Genomic DNA, 18,603 nt, shown 5'->3' on the forward strand with positions numbered 1-18,603 from the left:
CCATCATGCATGCAGATAATAACTTTACAGGTCCAACATAACTTTTATAATACAGGCTCAAAATAAAATAAGTGCTCCTAACCTGCGAAGAAGAAGAGCATGCTAGCCACAACAATAATCCTGCTGTAGTCTGGAAAAATAGATAAATAAGAGTGAGCATTTGACTCAGAAAGTAAAATATCAATTTTAACCATAATCTCTATAACTATCTAAGTCTAATGCACCCTATGGAGTGAAATGCAGCATCGTCATAAATTTCATACAAATCACATCAAAAAGGCAATTTGGGTCAAGGCGTAGCCAGTGTGAGAGAGACTGGGTGGCGTGTGTGCGAGAGGAGGTGAGAGGAGAGAGAAAATGGGAGAGAAAGGAGGAGTGTTGGGTGCGCGCGCGAGGAAGGAAGAAAAGAGAAATGGCCAGTTCGATTCGACTGATCCGATCCGGTCCGGTCCGGTTCGATTCGATTGATCTGATTCAGGATACAAAATTTTAAATTTTTACTCTGCATTGGAACCGAAAATGAGATCCAAATATTTCGAAAAAATTCTAGAAAACTCAGAAAAATTCGTAGAGTCCAAATATATTTTTAGTTTTATCACGTGGTTTTTAAATTAATTTTTAAAAATCATCAAAGTTTTATATTTTCAGAAAATCGAACCCGATTTCTAAAATCCGAAAAATTTCAAATAATTTCCTAAAATTTAAATAAAATAAAATATTAATATTTACCCACAAAATAATAAATTTAAAAATTAGGGATGTTACAGAACCAGCTCATGATTGAATTTAATTAAAGTAATATCTAAAACTATGAAATTTCAAATTTAAACCTCAATTGAAGTTAATTGTAAAAAAAGTTATTAATTAATTTATTATTAAAATAATTTTTAAAATTGTAAGGTTTGTAATTTGAATTCTATTCAAATCCAATGGAAAAAAAATTAGGGTTTATAATTTTATCATAGGTAAAATTGCCCACCTAATGCATAATTTGTTTGGAAATGATTGATGTTCCTTCTTCTATAGGTGTATAGGTTTGTACCATGTAATTCCTAAGACTCCTTAATTAGCATTTGATATAAAGACATATTAATTGTTGCTTATATGACCCCACCATCAACACCCTTTTGGCCAAAGCTCACTTTAAAGACTCAAAACTTGATTAAAACAATATTAATTAATTATTGTATAGATAAATGAAAGAGGCATTCAATTATTGATCCAACAAGATTGGATTAAACAACAATTAAAAAGACAATTGAATATACAATTAAGGCCATGCTTGATGTCTTATTTTAGGGTCTTGCAATTGCAATCATGATTTAGTGTGGATTGGTAACAATCACACTTCTCAAGTAAAGTTTAAGCATTTCTTACTTTAGGCGCTTCTCCCACAACCACAAGAAGATCATATGATGTCAAGGCATGCATATGGGAGTGGGAGTGAGAGGGACCCAACACTACTTTCTTTCTTTCTTTCTTTTTTTCTTCTTTATTTTATTTTATTTTACAATTACACTTTAAAAATTAAAAAAAAACCCATTAAATTACAATTTTAAACCTCCTTTATTTTAATGAGATTAATTATTTGACACTTCTATTATGAGAAACACATTAATTAATTCTTATATTTTTGTTCCGTTTAATCACTCAAATCATTTTAAGTGTTAGTTTGAATTTTATTCAATCCTAGTAATTTAAAAAATACAAATATATAATTATTCTATTTTCTAATTATTGAATTATTTAATTGACTAATAAAAAACTTAAATAAAATTAGATGAAATGACTAAAAAGTAAACTAAATAAAAATATAGAGACCAACTAATATGTTATTCTTTAAAGTAGAAAGATTAATAAGTTAGTTTCATTAAAATAGAGGGATTAAACAATAATTTTCTAAATAATTTTTAAGCCTAATGTTTAATAGTAACATGGCCTAAAAAATCTCTTAATTTTTTTTTTGACAAATTGAAAGAGAAATGATATATCAAAATTTTAATCTTCATATATTATATATAAAAAGTAAACACTTGATCACTTGATACTTTGAATTATATATGGTGTATCTAAAATAATACCATATTGGTCGTAGTCTAAAAGTTAAACAAGAAATGAAGAAATTAAAGAAGTGTGGCATACTAGTGATTGAAGAATTGAATTTGCATGGCCATTATATACTTTGTCCCCTTGCTTTAATTTCCAAAGAAAGAAAAAAGAACTCAAAAACTATTATCATTCAATGGTGGCAAATACTATATCATATCCTCATAGAAAGTTGGTGAAGGAGAGTCGATTACATCATTTGCATGGCCCTCAGTGCTAGAAGAGGACACTGACCCTTCTTCTAAGTCACATTGAATATGTTTAATAATCAAATTTCATGAATAGGGATTCAAATGATTGAAGACAATTAAGTAATACCCATCTAGCTAGAAAGGATGAATGAAGACACCTTAATGTGTGCAAAGAGAAAAAAAGAAAAATTCTGTATCATTTAATGGCCTAATAAAGCTAGGGTTTTCATGTCCATATCGACAAATATTTGACATTTAAAGCCAAGTCCATGAGACACAAAATCTAGACATGATTTTAATTGAGACCATCTAATTTTTGAAAGACAAAATTCTAATCATTCAACCTTTGCCCCTCCCTCAACCTTATCTTTGGACTCTTTTCAATTTTTTTTTTAATTATTTACAATATTAAATTATATATCACTACAAAAAATATTAAATTTAGTAGTAATAATTTTTACTGTCAAATTTATAAAACTTATTGTTATAAATTTATGACAGTAATATATGAATTGTTATATGCTACTATTATAAAATTATGATCATAAATATTTTATAATAAAATTATAATTATTGCAAAAAAGTAGTTATTAGTAGCAACAATTATTGCTGCAAAACACATTTAATGATAATAATAATAATTGATATTATAGATTTTTCTTGTCTAAACTTGGTCTATTATGGATTCAAAATATAAGATATGTAATATGATCCACCTATTAATATATGAGTCTCACATATTTGTATTTTAGGTTCATAGTGGACAGAATTTAAGTAAGAATTTCTATCATATCTTTTTTATATACAATTAGCGATAACTGTTCGTATTGCTGTTGTATTTTAGCTTTATAAGTAGCAAAATTAATGTTGTTGAAAATTTTTTATTCTTGATTTTAATATTTATTATAATGTATTAAAATTTTTAAAGAAAGAAGTTACCAAATTTTAGTTATATATATATATATATATATTAGAAGAGTGGAGAGAGATCTTAGAGTTTGAATTTTTAGCTTCTTCCATTATGAATAAACACCATACCCCCAACAATTTTCAGCCTAATGTTTTTGGTAGCCTATATAGAAGACAAATTTTGATCTGATTCATCAATTTGCTATAAATCTACATGACTTATAGTGACCTATAACTCATTTTAACTCACACTAAATTTGAAATTATTCAAAAAATTAAGGGTTCAATTAAGAGTCAACCTCCATGAAAACCATTCATTTAGCTATGAATTGCTTGTAACGAGTGAAAGATGAAGAGTATGACTTGAGTAGAATCTAGTGGAGATGCTTGAGTTGGTTGACCGTAATAGAGGTAAGAGTAATGAAGATGAAGGAGATAAAGCTACACTGAATGAATTATAAATTCTCCCCCATGAGCATCAGTGGCAACATCCCAAGCCAGAACATTCAAAATTTCGCAGTTTTTATATGATTTCTAAATTTTTATTATAAGTATTTTGTTAAGTATCTTCTTGTAAAGACAAAATTCTCTATCCCCCAGAAGAGAAAATAACTAGAGACAAAAGAAAAAACAAAACAAACCCAGTTTCAACTCAATCAAACAGTCCTATCAATATTTGGAGCAGTGAAGCATCAATGCTTTTCTCCAAATCCTTTTACAGTGTTTCATATGTCCCATTTAGACACATTTAATTTAAAGTCCTCATTTTCGTTCAGAGTTCTGCAGCAGTCAGTCACATTTCGTTTTCACAAGAATTCAGTATTTTTCTTTCCAAGTTACAAGCTACCTTCTGAAATCTGCAGCTGATGGATGGTGGTCCTTAATTTCTATTCATGCATTTAATTCTACCTAATCATGGAGAAATTCACATGAAAATTAAATATCTAGGTGTGTTTTTTTTTTTTTTTTTTTTCATATATTGGTGGAACTTTATTTCTAGAAAAAAAACCTGGAAATTTTAGATAATATGTCCTTGTAGCAGAAGTTATGATACCAATTTGCAGGTCCCTCTTCAAACTTCAATGGCTTTTTCCATCTAGCTAGCTAGGCATGTACCATTACAATTTGAGTCTGTCAAACAGGTTAAGAGCACATAAATTTTCAATGTGAAAGTTCTGTGATGATAGAAAAGCAAAAGTTATTTTATCAAATTCAAAAACCTCAAGGATTAGTTTTATCAGCAAAGAAAAGATTTGTTGATGAAAACATTAATTTAGTTTCAACTCACAAGATGTATTTTGAAGCATATATACCTCAAGGTTACACAAAAAAAAAAGGTTAATATAATTATATAAAAAAAATCATGCATTTTCTTAAATCTATAATTATGTTCATTCCTTTATATATATATATATATATATATATATATATATATATATAATGGCAACATTATTGAGCTAGTAATTTAATGATCTCCCCCACACCACCCCCCCCTCCCTCTCCTCCCCTCTCTTCTCTCTCTCATGGCTTCTCTCTTCTTTGATTTGGATGAATCTCCGTTTGAAGATGGGTAGATTTTAGCAGAAGTATTTGTGAGAGAAGAATTGATGCTACAGACAGATAATGAATGATATTGATACTGTATTTATGAACGTGCAAGCTTTAACTTATATGAGAATAAGTTGAACAATCATTTAATTAAATATTTATATTTAAATTTATATATTTTTTATATATTTTAATTAATTTTACACATATCTTAATACAAATATTTAATTTAAACTTATTAAATTTATTCTCGTATGAGTTTGGATTTTCAACAGCCACACCTTGAATGAAATTAGCTCTTATTTAATATGATTAAGTATAAATTCAGGAATGAAATGATGTATTCGGCCACAATTTTTTTTCATTTAAGAAAAGACAAGCCTTAAGCCATTGTTAATTGGTAGGGCTTTGTCATATGCGGTCATTCATCATCATCTCCTCTTATTATGTTAGCCTTCAGCTGCAATGCAAATCTATAGCATTGATCGTGGTTGCAGAATGCAGATTTCTTTGTCATCTTTTGAGTGGATGACTTGTTCTTCTCGATTCCTTTCATGCTTATTGTCATATTGAATGCTCATGTTCCTGTAATTTACTCCTCTGCTTCATGAAAACCACCGAGATTATATATTTCTTCCCCCCCTCTTTTATTCAGAAAATGCTCAACAGTCTTAATATATTGTTGATTATTTCCTAATACTCAATTTAAATATATGAATATTAATTTTAAGCACTTGACACTATAAAATAATTAAATAAAAAATATAAAGTATTGAATACATTAGCAAAACTCATATTGCTGCTCACAAAAGAAAATTTTTATTCAATCATTGAAAAAAGATTATTTCAATAACTAGCCACGACTTTAACCCTTCATTTGGATTGAGGGAAATTGAGAGAAGAGAAGAGAAAAGAAAAGAAATGTAATTTATCACATTTCCTTTGTTTGGATAGCAAAAGAGAAAAGAAATGAGAAGAAATGAAGGAAAATTATATTTTTCAATTTTTCTTCATGAATCCAAACTATTTCTCTCTAATTTAGAGTGAAATAAAGAGAAATGAAAAAAATTAAATACTATTTATATTAAAATTACATATACACGTTTAATATTATATAATAACAAAATCATAAATTCATAATAATTAACTAATTTTATTAGGAGGAAAATTTTATTTCTCCTCTATTTTAACAAAGTATCCAAACAATAAAATAGAAATTTAATTTTTTTTCTTTTCTCTTCATTTCTCCTTAATTCCCTTGCTGAATTAAGGATCCAAACAAAGGGTAAAGGAATTAGAATTTTCTATGAATTGTAAAATATCCATAGAGAAATCGAGTCTAATTTGGCCCCAAAATTCATCTCTTGTATAAATTTGACTTTTTGTTATGGACTAAGTCAGCTGAATCTCAAGCCATACACATGTAAAATGACATAATTTAAATAAAACTATGTGGTAGGTGCATATTTTACCAACTGTGGATTTATATTTTGAAAAGTACATATATATAGTGATTTGGGTCATTGTCAAATGAGGTCCTGTAATTTAATTTTTTTAATATAATTACTTTTAATTAGAGTTTAACTCAAAATTTTACGACTTTAAAATTAGCTCTAATATTACTGGTTTTGAGCTAAAACTTATTAATAAATATTAAGGTTGTTTATAAAATTATTTTGAATCGTGTAAGGCCATTTAACTTTTATTTATTAAATTAAAATTAAAATTTTAATTAACTATTAATGAAATGGATGATATTAGATGAATCGAATAAGTAATCATAAAATATTTTATTCGATAATAGTTGTTAATTATTTAATAACTGTTAGTTATTTTATTAGCAATTAATTATTAATTATTAATCATTAGTGATTAAGTGTTTATATAATAATTTAAAAGTAGAAATTTTCAAGTAACTGTAAAATATAAAAATAATAGTATCATCATTTTATTATAGTAAAAATATTTTCTTAATATCTAAAAATTAGAGAAATAATATTCTTTAACTTTTAAATATTAATATAAATATTATATTATTAAATAATATAAATAAAAAAATAATATTTTAATTAAAATTAAAATACTAAATACTATTTTAATAACTGTTACCGAATAATATCTATGTTCATAATTTTACAAAATTACCTTGACAATAAATAAATTTCAGGATTAAATTTTTTCAATTATAAATAAATAAAAAAAAAGTTGATATAACATTTTATTTACAATTTAACCACCAAATTAATTAAAGAAAAACATGATTAAAATAGGAAATTATTTAGGAAATACATTTTAACAAAGCACTCCTAAAAAGATTAAAAAGAAGAAGATTTATAACAATATTAAATTAATTAATTAGTTAAAAGAGTGGACTTAAAAAAGCAGCCATATGATAGGCAAGCAAACAAAAGCTAACTTTATCTTTTATAATTACTTTCCCAAAAAGTGATTAGGGACTGAGAAGCAAAAATTAATTTTAAAAATTAAAAACATAATAATATAAAAAGGGCCCCATCACTATCATGCGCCGTGGAGTTACTATCCCCATCGTTCTTTAAATAATTCGTAACAGAAGTAATCCCAATCCTTTTTAATTTTTCCCACTGTATTCTTTTTTTCCTTTTATTATTTATTCTCCTTAATTTTTTCCCTCTCTCCAATTCATCGCCGATTTATTCGAGCTGATATGCCGGCGCCGCCGATTTAGACTCCGAGAATCTCTCTCTCAGATCTGTGCTGTCCTTTTCAGGTATCCTATTTTCTCTTAGTTTCACGAGAAAATCTTATGTTATGAGTTGGTTTCAATGGCACTGTGAAAAAAAGTAGTTTAATGAAAATTTTGCTTTTTTGTGTGTGTGTGTGTTTTCTCTGTAACAAAACAGAGGTGTGAGGAATAGCTGAAGTGAGCGATGCATGTTAGCTAATTATAATAATTATTATTATTACTACTTGGAATAAACAGATCTTTACTGTCCTTTTTGGCTTGCGAAATGAGGATTTTGTACTTGAATTATTGATGATTTGCAGGAATTTTGTGTTTTTTTGGGAAAAATTAAAGAAATTTTGTTTGTTTCAATCTTTGTTTATTATTGCATTTAGATCAGCTGGTGAAAGTATCTGGTTCTGCCATTGTTGTGAAGTTTCTTCAGGTATATTTGAAGGCAATTAATGGTAAAAGGTGCTGTTTAGTACTTTCACAGCTTGTGATTCTTCCGATTTTGTGTTTCTTTATCATGTTTTGATAAGCTAATTCCGATTTTGCATGTTTGTTAGATTTGGGTTGCATTTATTTAATGGTTTGACGCTTTCCATGATCAGTTATCATTTGTCAATTCCCTGCCATTTTTCCTGGTCAAAACTTTTGTTGACCGTTTGTGATATGACTTAATGTGGAGTAGATTTTAAGTATTCTTTTTACCTGCGACAGATTGGTTCTCTCATCTCTGACTGATTATTGAATTTAGTGCAATTTTCTTTGCCACTTTTTTTTCCCCTTGTTCTGGTTGTTTCATTCTTTTATGGCTGGGGATTTACTGTTTCTGCTAGTGAGATGGTTTGGGGGTGTACATTTATAATTATTAGTGGTACATCAGCTGCTATCGCAAGTTCAATACCATATATTGGTTCATAGCAACCCTTGCGAACTTCATCATTCGGATTTTCATTGTCATTATCATTTTTAATCTCTTTCTATCTCTTCTATTTTTTTATATTATACATATATATTTTTTTTATGGCTTTTTGCAGCCTCACAACCTGTCTGACACTGAGATATGGGTGTCTGAAGGGCTGGTGTCTTTGTTAATGCAAAAGGACTGGGAGCTACACCAACACTATATTTTTTGGTGCCCAGATGATTAGAACTGATGTTATTGGCCGTGGAAGGAGGAGGGTTCTTCTCTTCTTCAGCTTCTGGGTATAGCAAGGGCCTGACCCTTCTTCTCTTGGGTCAGAAGCACGAAGATAAACCCATGAGAGTTTCTCCGTGGAATCAGTACCAGTTGGTGGATAACGAACCAGACCCTAACCTCCAGCTGGCTTCCTTGAAGAACCGGCTTTCCCGCGGGTGCGCTTCCTTTGTTTGCTTTGGTCGCGCTTCCACAGGGCTTGATTCTCCATCGCCTCTCAAAGTAGGTCCTGCCCAACAGCAGGATGTCTTGCCGGATCCTCCTGTCACTGACAAGGGCAAAGACCATACAACTGAAGTTCAAGGTGATAATTATGCAAGAAGAGTTGCTCTTAAGAGTAGCTTGAAGAAGCCATCAAGTAGCATTCCAGTTCCCGTTGAGGATTCTAATCAACACAATGCATTGGGTGAAAAAGGCAGTGATGTACCTGGTCTTACAGAAAGGAGAAAAGTGCAGTGGACGGATGTTTGTGGGAGTGAGCTTGTTGAAATCAGGGAATTTGAGCCAAGGTATGGAAACCCATTGTTCCAAATTAAATTGTTATGAGCAGTGCATCTACATGTAATTCATATTTCTAGTGTAAGAGTATTGTTTTGGTGTCTCTGTTATTTGTGCATTATTGTGCATGTGTCATTAGCACAAGATCTATATGCAGACATAGCAATACAACTATGCTTTTCAAATTTCTTGGTTTACATCTGCATAAGAATTCTCATACTGCTATTGGTTTCCCCTGACTTGTTTCTCAGAAGTCTTAGTGAGTTCATCCTTATTCAACTAGGAAGTAGGAACTAGAAATTGTTTTCTTTTTTTTTTTAGGTTAGAAATTGGTATTCTTAAAATGCTATTTATGAGGACTTAGACATTTCTAATGGTGTTAATACAATCTTAAGAGGATCAGGTCATCCATATTATTGGAAAATGCAGCTAATTAGTTTTCCATTATCTGAGAAGGAAGTAAATAAAATGTGCCAGTAAGTTTTGGCAATCTTATTGCAATACAATGTGAGAGTCCCACAAAATACATATTTGGGTGATTTTACATATAACAGTGGTTGTGATCTTCTACAAGGGCTAAAAGGTGGAGGTTTATATGGTTTAAAGTTAGCTGGGTACCTGGGATTTTGGAGGTTGACTCTCAATGTGTCTCAAGTTACTGGAGGGCGAGCCTGATCCTAATGCCATGAATGTTCTTCTTGTTACATCACATTAAACAGCTAATGTCCAAAGAGTGGAGGGATATTTTAAAATACAAGTTCAGGTAGGCCAATTCTTGTCTGATAATAGGGGTGTTTTTCCTCCATCTTTGTTTAGTGCAACTTGGGTCTCCCTCCCCACCCAAAAAAAAAAAAAAAAAGGAAAAAGAGGGGAGATTCAGAATAGGTAGGAGTTGAGAGTTGGCTTTGGTGTTGACTAGTTGGGATGGGGTTGGGGGTCTTGAAACTATGATAAAAGAAGTAAGAACACGTGATGTACCCCAATTATAATGTTAGAGGCCCTGCATCCTCAATTTGAAACAAAAATTGGATCAAGAACACTTAACAACTTCTTCAGCATAGATGTTGTCTAAAGCATTTGTGCATTCATCAAATTGTTAAGATGCATGCATGGACTTTCTCATGAATCGGTTGTATATGAAATATTTTACTTTTTATAACTACAGTGTTGAGCATTGACTTTTCCTTTATGCTTGGGTTATTTGGTTTTGGTTTTATTTTATTTGTACTTATATTCTCCCCGCATGTAATTCCTGATTATTTCAATTCACATGCTGATTTGCTAATATAAGAGACCACAGTTTTTACTGAGAGGTGGCCATTTTACATTGGGGATTGAAAATCAGCCAGCTATTCAATGTCTGTTGCAATATTTTTCCTGATCCTTTAGAAAATGTTTAGTACTTTCATGTCAGCTGTTATCATTTTAAGATTTCTTTATATACATTGATTATACTGAACAGTTCTCTTTTCATACTTTGAATGGATCATGAAAGCCTGGAACTAAAATTCAGAACTTAAAAACCAAGTGTAATACCTAAACTGAATCTATTGTAAATTAGTAATGGCTAATAATTAGGGCTTTGTTTTTGTATTATTTATTTATTTATTTTTGCATCCATGTTGTTAACTAGGAATTGATGTATCTTTTCAACAATTTCTTTAAGGGCCTATTCAAACAGAATGCATATAGGAACCAGGTAGCATAGTAGGTAGATTGCCATTATCACCTTCAACAACAAAATGGCAAACAAGTTTTCTCTTTGTTTCATATTTGCACAGTTCCCTATTGACTTGTATATAAGTTGAAGTAACTGATAAAAAAAAAGGTGATAAATTGCTGCAAGTGGCTGTGTTCTGTCTTATGTAATTATTTTTATCTTCACTTTGGTTCATGCTTTGTTATTTTCTAACTCTTTGACTGAAGTGGCATTCAACGTAGCTGTATTTATTCACTTTCTTCCATGCCAAACTGAAGTTTGTATTACTTGTACAATTTTGTTTTAGTTTTCTACCTGTCTGCATTGGCCAGAAGAAATAGTGTAGCTCGAACAAAGTGGTGGGAGTTCAAAGGAGTAAAGCAAGTGAAGTTCAAAAATGAGCTTCTCGAGTCCGAAGTATGGAAGCTAGATATGGAGGCCAATGATATGTGGATACAGATGGCATCAAAGATTAGAGAAGTAGCTAGAAAAGTACTTGGAGAGTCTAAAGGACATGGACCACCCTCAAAAGAGAGATGGTGGTGGAATGAGGAAGTACAAAAGGCAGTGAAGAGAAAAAGGGAATGGTATAAGAAATTACCTAAATGTGATAATAATGAGGCATATGAACAGTACAAGATAGCAAAGAAAGAGGCAAAAAATGCAGTTAGTCAAGCAAGAGCACAGGCCTTTGAAAAGTTATATGAGAAACTTGGAACTAAAGAAGGAGGGAAAGATATTTATAGATTAGCAAGGAGTAGAGAAAGGAAATGTCAAGATCTAAATCAAGTTAGGTGCATTAAGGATAAAGAAGGAAAAGTGTTGGTGAAAGATGAGGACATTAAAGAAAGATGGAGAAATTATTTTAATGATCTCTTTAATAATAGTCAAAATGGAAATAGCGTAAATATAGATTATAGAACAATAGAAAAGAATGTAAATTATACTAGAAGGATTAGATCTTTAGAAGTAAAGGAAACACTTAAGAGAATGAAAGTGGGTAAAGCCTGTGGACCCGATGAAATACCAATTGAAGTGTGGAAGTATTTGGGAGATATGGGAGTGGCATGGTTAACTAAATTATTTAATAAGATTCTAAACTTAAAGAAAATGCCTGATGAATGGAGGAAGAGTATTTTAGTACCTATTTTTAAAAATAAGGGAGACATACAGAGTTGCTCAAACTATAGGGGAATTAAACTCATGAGCCATACTATGAAGTTGTGGGAGAGAGTTGTGGAGCATCGACTACGTCATGATACTTCTATCTCTCTCAATCAATTTGGTTTCATGCCCGGTCGTTCAACTATGGAAGCAATCTTTCTCATTAGAAGCTTGATGGAGAAATATAGAGATGGGAAGAAAGATCTATACATAGTTTTTATTGATTTGGAGAAGGCTTATGATAGTGTTCCAAGAGAGGTCTTATGGAATGTGTTAGAACAAAAGAGGGTATCTATTAGGTACATACAAGTATTGAAAGATATGTATGAAGGAGCAACTACTATTGTGCGCACAGTGGGAGGGGACACGAGATTTTCCGATCTCAATTGGATTACACCAAGGATCAGCCATAAGCCTTTACCTTTTCACATTAGTTTTAGATGAACTGACGAAACATATACAAGAGAGTATTCCTTGGTGCATGATGTTTGCGGATGATATTGTTCTGATAGATGAGACACAAGAAGGAGTCAATAGGAAGCTAGAACTTTGGAGAAGTACTCTAGAGTCAAAGGGTTTTAAGTTAAGTATAACGAAGACAGAATACATGCATTGCAAGTTCAGTGAAGGCCAAACTGGTGATAGGGAAGGAGTTAGTTTGAATGGAGTGGTACTGTCCCAAAATAATCACTTTAAATATCTAGGCTTAGTCCTTCAAGTAGATGGGGGATGTGAGGAGGATGTTAGTAATAGGATTAAAGCCGGATGGTTGAAGTGGAGACGTACCACGGGAGTTTTATGTGATCGTAAGATTCCCAATAAATTAAAAGGAAAATTTTAGCTATGTTATATGGTAGTGAGTGTTGGGCACTGAAAGAGTCGTATGCATCTAAGATAAGAGTTGCAGAGATGAGAATGTTAAGGTTGATGAGTGGCCATACTAGACTAGATAAAGTCCGTAATGAAAGTATTAGAGAAAAGGTAGGAGTGGTGCCAATTGAAGATAAGTTGAGAGAAGGGAGATTGAGGTGGTTTGGTCATGTGAAGCGTAGACATACGGAGGCTACAGTTAGACAAGTAGAGCACATTAGGTTAGAGGATAGAAAGAAAAAAAGGGGTAGACCTAAATTAACTTGAAGGAGAGTAGTACAACATGACTTAGAAGCATTACACATTTCTGAGGATTTAACCCAAAATCGTTCAGAGTGAAAAAAGCGAATCCATATAGCTGACCCCAAATTTTTGGGATAAAGGCTTAGTTGAGTTGAGTTGAGTTGAGTTGCACTTCTTAGGGTACTAGGGAAACAATACAGAGTTTAGAATGTTTTACTGGTCGTTAATATTCTGGGATCTTACTCTATTTAGTTTGTTGAAGTTGGTTCCAATCAAAATTCTTAGCGTATTCTGTAGTGGGATTTATTCTCGAAATGATTCAGATAGAAGTAGGGAGATGCTTATGGGTTTACCATGGGATACTGATATCCAGCAGCAGGCTTCTATAATTCATCAATTCCAGTTAGAAGCAAGTATGAAATAAAATTTAAGCAAGTAGCAAATGTTGAGTCTTATCAACACATTTTAGTTTCGCACTCAAATGTGCTTTTGATATTTTCTATTCGTAAGTTGTGAAAGATGAACTTCTGTTTCACATGTAAACATTCTCATCCAGCATGCATCATGCAATCATGCTATAGCTTGTGTTTCTTTAGGCAGAAGTCTAGCTTTCTGTTATTCAAAATCCTCTTGTATTCATTTTCTTTTCAAAGTCTTGTTAGATGAAGGCTTTGGAAATTAGAACTCCACGTCATATTCATTTCCATGTTCTTAATAATAAGCCTTCCTAATTCCTATTATGGTGCTGAAATGGGTATTTTGTCCCATGCAGTGAAACAGCTGATTCAGATGATGAATTTGAGAATGGAAATGAAAGAAGTTGTTCATGTGTGATTATGTGATCCATTTTATTAGCAAAACATTTTATGGGCTCAATTTTTTCTTGAAAGAGATGACGTAACAAGCAAATTGCTACTAACAGAGGTCATCTGCTTTCTCCATGGATCAATTCATTTCTTGGTAAAGGGAAAAAAGCAAGTAACTGAGTCGACAGGACATCACAACGATGCCAAGGAGCTCTCTGCCTGGACTGCCATCCCTGTTGGACTGATCATTTGTGTCTATATTTCATTGATGAGGATTTCAATTTTGTTGCTATGATCTTCTCTTTGCTTTGTTAAATTATTTTCTTAATTTGTGATTGCCTTGCCCTTTCTCTTTTCCTTTTCAAATCTTAGGCAATGTGATATTATTTTTGTCTAATCATTGATAATTGATGCAATTCCTACTGTTTATGTTATTTTGACATCTAAAACATTTTATGCTTATTTAGTTGAACGATTGAGAGTTTGCTTTCAATTTTGAGCTTAGCCTTCGACTTGATTTGTTACTATGATCTTCTCTTTGCTTGGTTAAATTATTTTCTTATTTGTGATTGCCTTGCCCTTTTTCTTTTCCTTTTCAAATCTTAATCAATGTGATATTATTTTTGTCTAATCATTGATAATTGATGCAATTCCTGGCGTTTATGTTATTTTAACATCTAAACATTTTATGCTTATTTATTTGAACGATTGAGAGTTTCTCAGCCATTGACTTGAGAAACCAACTAAGGTAGCTTAATTAGCCACTGTCCTGGTCTTAAGATCAAATGGTGGGGAAGGTGCAGAGTGCATGCGGTGTATACCCTGCCACTCGTTAATGGCCATTTTAGTTAAAATCACAGTGAGCCCCTAATAAAATTACATGTATATAGTTTTCTATTGATTGGGTGTTTATGCACGTTAGTGTAGGTAAGAAATTTCCAGAGTTGAAATTCCATCGTTCTAGAAAAATGACTTTTTATCGGAGCAAATCTAATAACTGCATATGGTTAGAAAAAGTTAATCAGCCATGAGCCGATTAGGAATTAGGGCTCAAACTGATCAAACTGGGTCTCAGAATTGGAGATCAGCTCGCAATTTTGAATCGATCCAAAATGGGGACCTACCTCTAAGGGTCTGGCACGGTCTCTCCCTTTTTCAAACCTTAAATCAAATTACAACTGGAGATTTGATGAAGAGGTTTGGAAGAGTCTTATTGTCCAAAAGGATGGGGTGTAAGAGGCGGTGAATTGGATTATACTAGACATTTTGGCTGTTTCTTGAAGTCATGAAAAATCTTGACTTAATTGCTCTATTTGGAAAAGCAAGAGAGATAGACATAGATGTAGCAGTTACTACCGAAAGACTTTATCAAATTAATCAAACAATTCAAAAAATTGAAAATGCTAAACACAAGTAGCAACAAACTCTGGCCGATATAATGTGATTATATGCATGCAACAAGGAAGCACAATTAATTTTATCATGTGCAACACCTATCATGTAAAGTACATTTTTGTTTTGAGACATCCAAACACGGCAAAGATAATTTCTTCACAACTCGAGCAATAATAAACAACTCAGTTCAACCATGAATTATACATAAAAATCATTCTAAGATGTCAAGCATATATATATATATATATATATATATATATAAAACAGAGAGAGAGAGTGTAGGGAAGGGAGAATCAAACAGTATAATTTATAGTAATTCAACATATAAGGCTTATAACTACTACTCAAAGTTTTTCTTTGAGAGTTGTACTTCACTAAAAAACTCTTTTTACCAAAAAAAAGAATTGAATTAGCAACCCACTGAATCGGTTGCTAATTTATTAAGATCGATTGCTAATCGATTTAGTAACTGATTCAGTCGATTGTAATAAGGTTGTTTGTAAAAAGTAACCAATAACCAAATCGGTTACTAAATCAATTAAATTTTAAAAAATAAAACTTTTGATAAAAAAAACTATTGGTTACTAATAGAAACCGATTTAGTAATCGAAATCGATTATTATTAGTAATTGAAACATAATCAGTTGAAAAAAATTTGATATCTTAAATTTTATAATTTTATAATCATTTTATAAATAGGTTACTATTTACAACTAATTTAGCAATCGAAAAGTCAGTTGCTAATTTAAAAAAATTATAAAAAAATTAAAATTTCAAATAACAAATAAAAAATTCAAATAAACAAAATTTTCAAAAAATTAATAAAATAATAAATTATTAACAAAAAATTAAAACTAAAAAATTAATATAAAAATATTATTAAAAAATTACTAATAATAATTATTATAAAAAATGTTAACAAAAAATTAGATATAAAAAGATATTTATAAGACAAATTACTAAAAAAATTATCCCATATATATATATTATAAAAAAAATTACTAAAAATTAATACTATAAATAATTTACTAATAAAAAATATGTTTGTACAAAAATTTTTATTTTATGACAAAGAAAAATAAATTAAATAAAAAAGATGAGAAATAAAAAGATGATGAAAAAAAAAAAGATGAATAAGAAAATAGATGAGAAAGAAAGAGATGATGAAGAAAATATATAAGAAAGAAAAAGATGATGAAGAAAATATATGAGGAAAAAATGATAATGTAGAAGGAAATAGATGGGAAAGAAAAAGATCATGAAGAAGAAAATATATGACAAAGAAGAAAATAGATGAAAAAAATATGAAGAAAATAGATAAGAAAAAAAAAAGATGATAAAAAAATGTTAGAAAAGAAAATATAATGAATAAAATAGATAATAATAAAAAGATAATGAAGAAAATGAGAGAAAAGAGAAGAAAGAGAGAAAAAAAAAAAGAGTAGTGGAAAAAGAAAATGAGCAGTGATTTATTTAAGCGAATTAGTAACTGATTTTATCCAACCGATTATTGATTATTGATTTCTTTTAAAAATTAGGCAAAAATTTTTTTAGAGAAAATTTTGCAACTAATTTGCAATATGTTGTAAAATCGGTTGCTAATAATAACAGATTTCAATATGCTGTGAGCAACTGATTCGTAAATCAGTTACAAGTCAAAATAAGAAAATGTGCGGGAATTTTTTTTGGGGGACAAAAGCCAGTTGTTGTTAACAATAAAGTCACAAATCGGTTGCAATAAAAATAAAAAATAAAAAATTGAGCGAGTATTTTTTGGGAAAAAAATTGGTTGTTAATAATGATCGATTTTAATCGATTGCAAAAATGGTTGCTGTTAGCAACTGATTTGCAAATTAGTTATAAATAAACAAAAAAGAAAATAAAAATTTAGGTATAAATTTTTAAAGGAAAAAATTTAGCAACTGATTTACAATTGATTGTAAAAATCAGTTGCTAGTAGGAATTGATAAGGAATCAGTTGCAAATAACAACCGATTTTAGTAACTGATTACAACTTCGTTGCTAACTTTAAAGCCAATTAAAATAAATCTTTAATTTAGCAACCAATTTCCTAAATATCAATAAATTTTAGCAACTGATTTCTTAATCGGTTGCTAATAGCATCTGATTTTAAAATTAATTGCTAATCGTATATTTAAGATTTTTTTAATATCAATTAGCAACTAATTTAGCAACCAATTATAAATTGGTTGTTAATAGCAACTGATTTTAATAACTAATTATAAATCGATTGCTAATAGTAACCGATTCTTGAATCGATTGCTAAATTTTTTAAAATTAACTATTTTACTAAAAAAAAAAACTAAAATAACAAATCAGTTACAAAATCAGTTATTAATAGTAATCAATTTCAATCAGTTGTAAAAATTAGTTGTAAAACTGATTATTTTATGTAATGTTTCACCGGCAAGAATCAAACTTTTTTACGCCAATAAACTTTTTCGTTGTATTTATCATACTATTTACAAGTGTTCCCACACTTAATCATTTCTCCACTAAACAACTCTTTATAAGCAAGAGTTAAGTTTTTTAACACCAACAATCTTTCCATTGGTATTTATTCAACTATTGACAAGTGCTTTTACACTTAACCATTTCTGAAATTTTACAAGGTGCTTGATAACCTTTCCACAAGCTTGAATCTTGGTGTTTACCGATTAAAATACAAGATTTCTCTTTGTTTGGATGTCTCTCAAATTTTCAATTACAATTGAAAACTTTTAATGAAGATAAGAAAGGATTTGCTAATAAAGCGCAATGCTAAGATTTTTTTTCAAGGATGAAAGCTCTTAAAACTTTGCCAAAAATCACTTTGATATTGATGGCTTTTCATCAACTAAAAATGGGTAAAATAATGCTCTATATATGGTTTTGAAATAGAACCGTTTGGCATCAAAATCCAAAAGAATGATAATTGAAAAGACTAAAAACCTAGTCATTATTTTGTCTTTTTTTCGAAAAGCTATCAAATTGTAGTTCTGATGAAATTAAATATCTAATTTTAAAATTAGTCACTTACTTTTGCCTTGGCCTACAAAACATACTAAATATATTTGGAATTAACTATTTAATTTAAAAAATTAGATATTTAATTTTGCTTTTGTCTAAAATGACATCGAAAGTAAATTAGCTATCTAAATTCATTACTACCAACAAAAATTAAAATTTTAAAATAACCTTTAGAAATTTATTATGGGCCTTTAAAAAAATTGCATACAACTTTTTCTAAAAACTTAGAAATAAAT

The 18,603-nt window shown here is 30.1% G+C and overlaps 1 protein-coding gene across 3 annotated transcripts; it reads left to right on the forward strand.

The window, feature by feature from the left end:
• Positions 1-7,335: 7,335 nt before the first annotated feature.
• Positions 7,336-14,435, forward strand: LOC110671367 (uncharacterized). Of its 3 annotated transcripts, none has more exons than XM_021833806.2 (3): positions 7,336-7,503; positions 8,502-9,171; positions 13,909-14,435. In XM_021833806.2, exons 2-3 carry the CDS (start codon positions 8,621-8,623, stop codon positions 13,976-13,978), a joined length of 621 nt encoding a protein of 206 aa, XP_021689498.2. In that variant the 5' UTR covers positions 7,336-7,503; positions 8,502-8,620; the 3' UTR covers positions 13,979-14,435. The 3 variants fall into 3 exon arrangements, with proteins under 3 accessions (XP_021689498.2, XP_021689500.2, XP_021689499.2); XM_021833808.2 differs by having other exon boundaries at positions 8,542-9,171; XM_021833807.2 differs by lacking the exon at positions 7,336-7,503 and adding an exon at positions 7,848-7,903.
• The last annotated feature ends 4,168 nt before the right edge of the window (positions 14,436-18,603 follow it).

The sequence above is a fragment of the Hevea brasiliensis genome, chromosome 16 (genome assembly GCF_030052815.1).
Source record: "Hevea brasiliensis isolate MT/VB/25A 57/8 chromosome 16, ASM3005281v1, whole genome shotgun sequence".
NCBI classification, from domain to species: domain Eukaryota; kingdom Viridiplantae; phylum Streptophyta; class Magnoliopsida; order Malpighiales; family Euphorbiaceae; genus Hevea; species Hevea brasiliensis.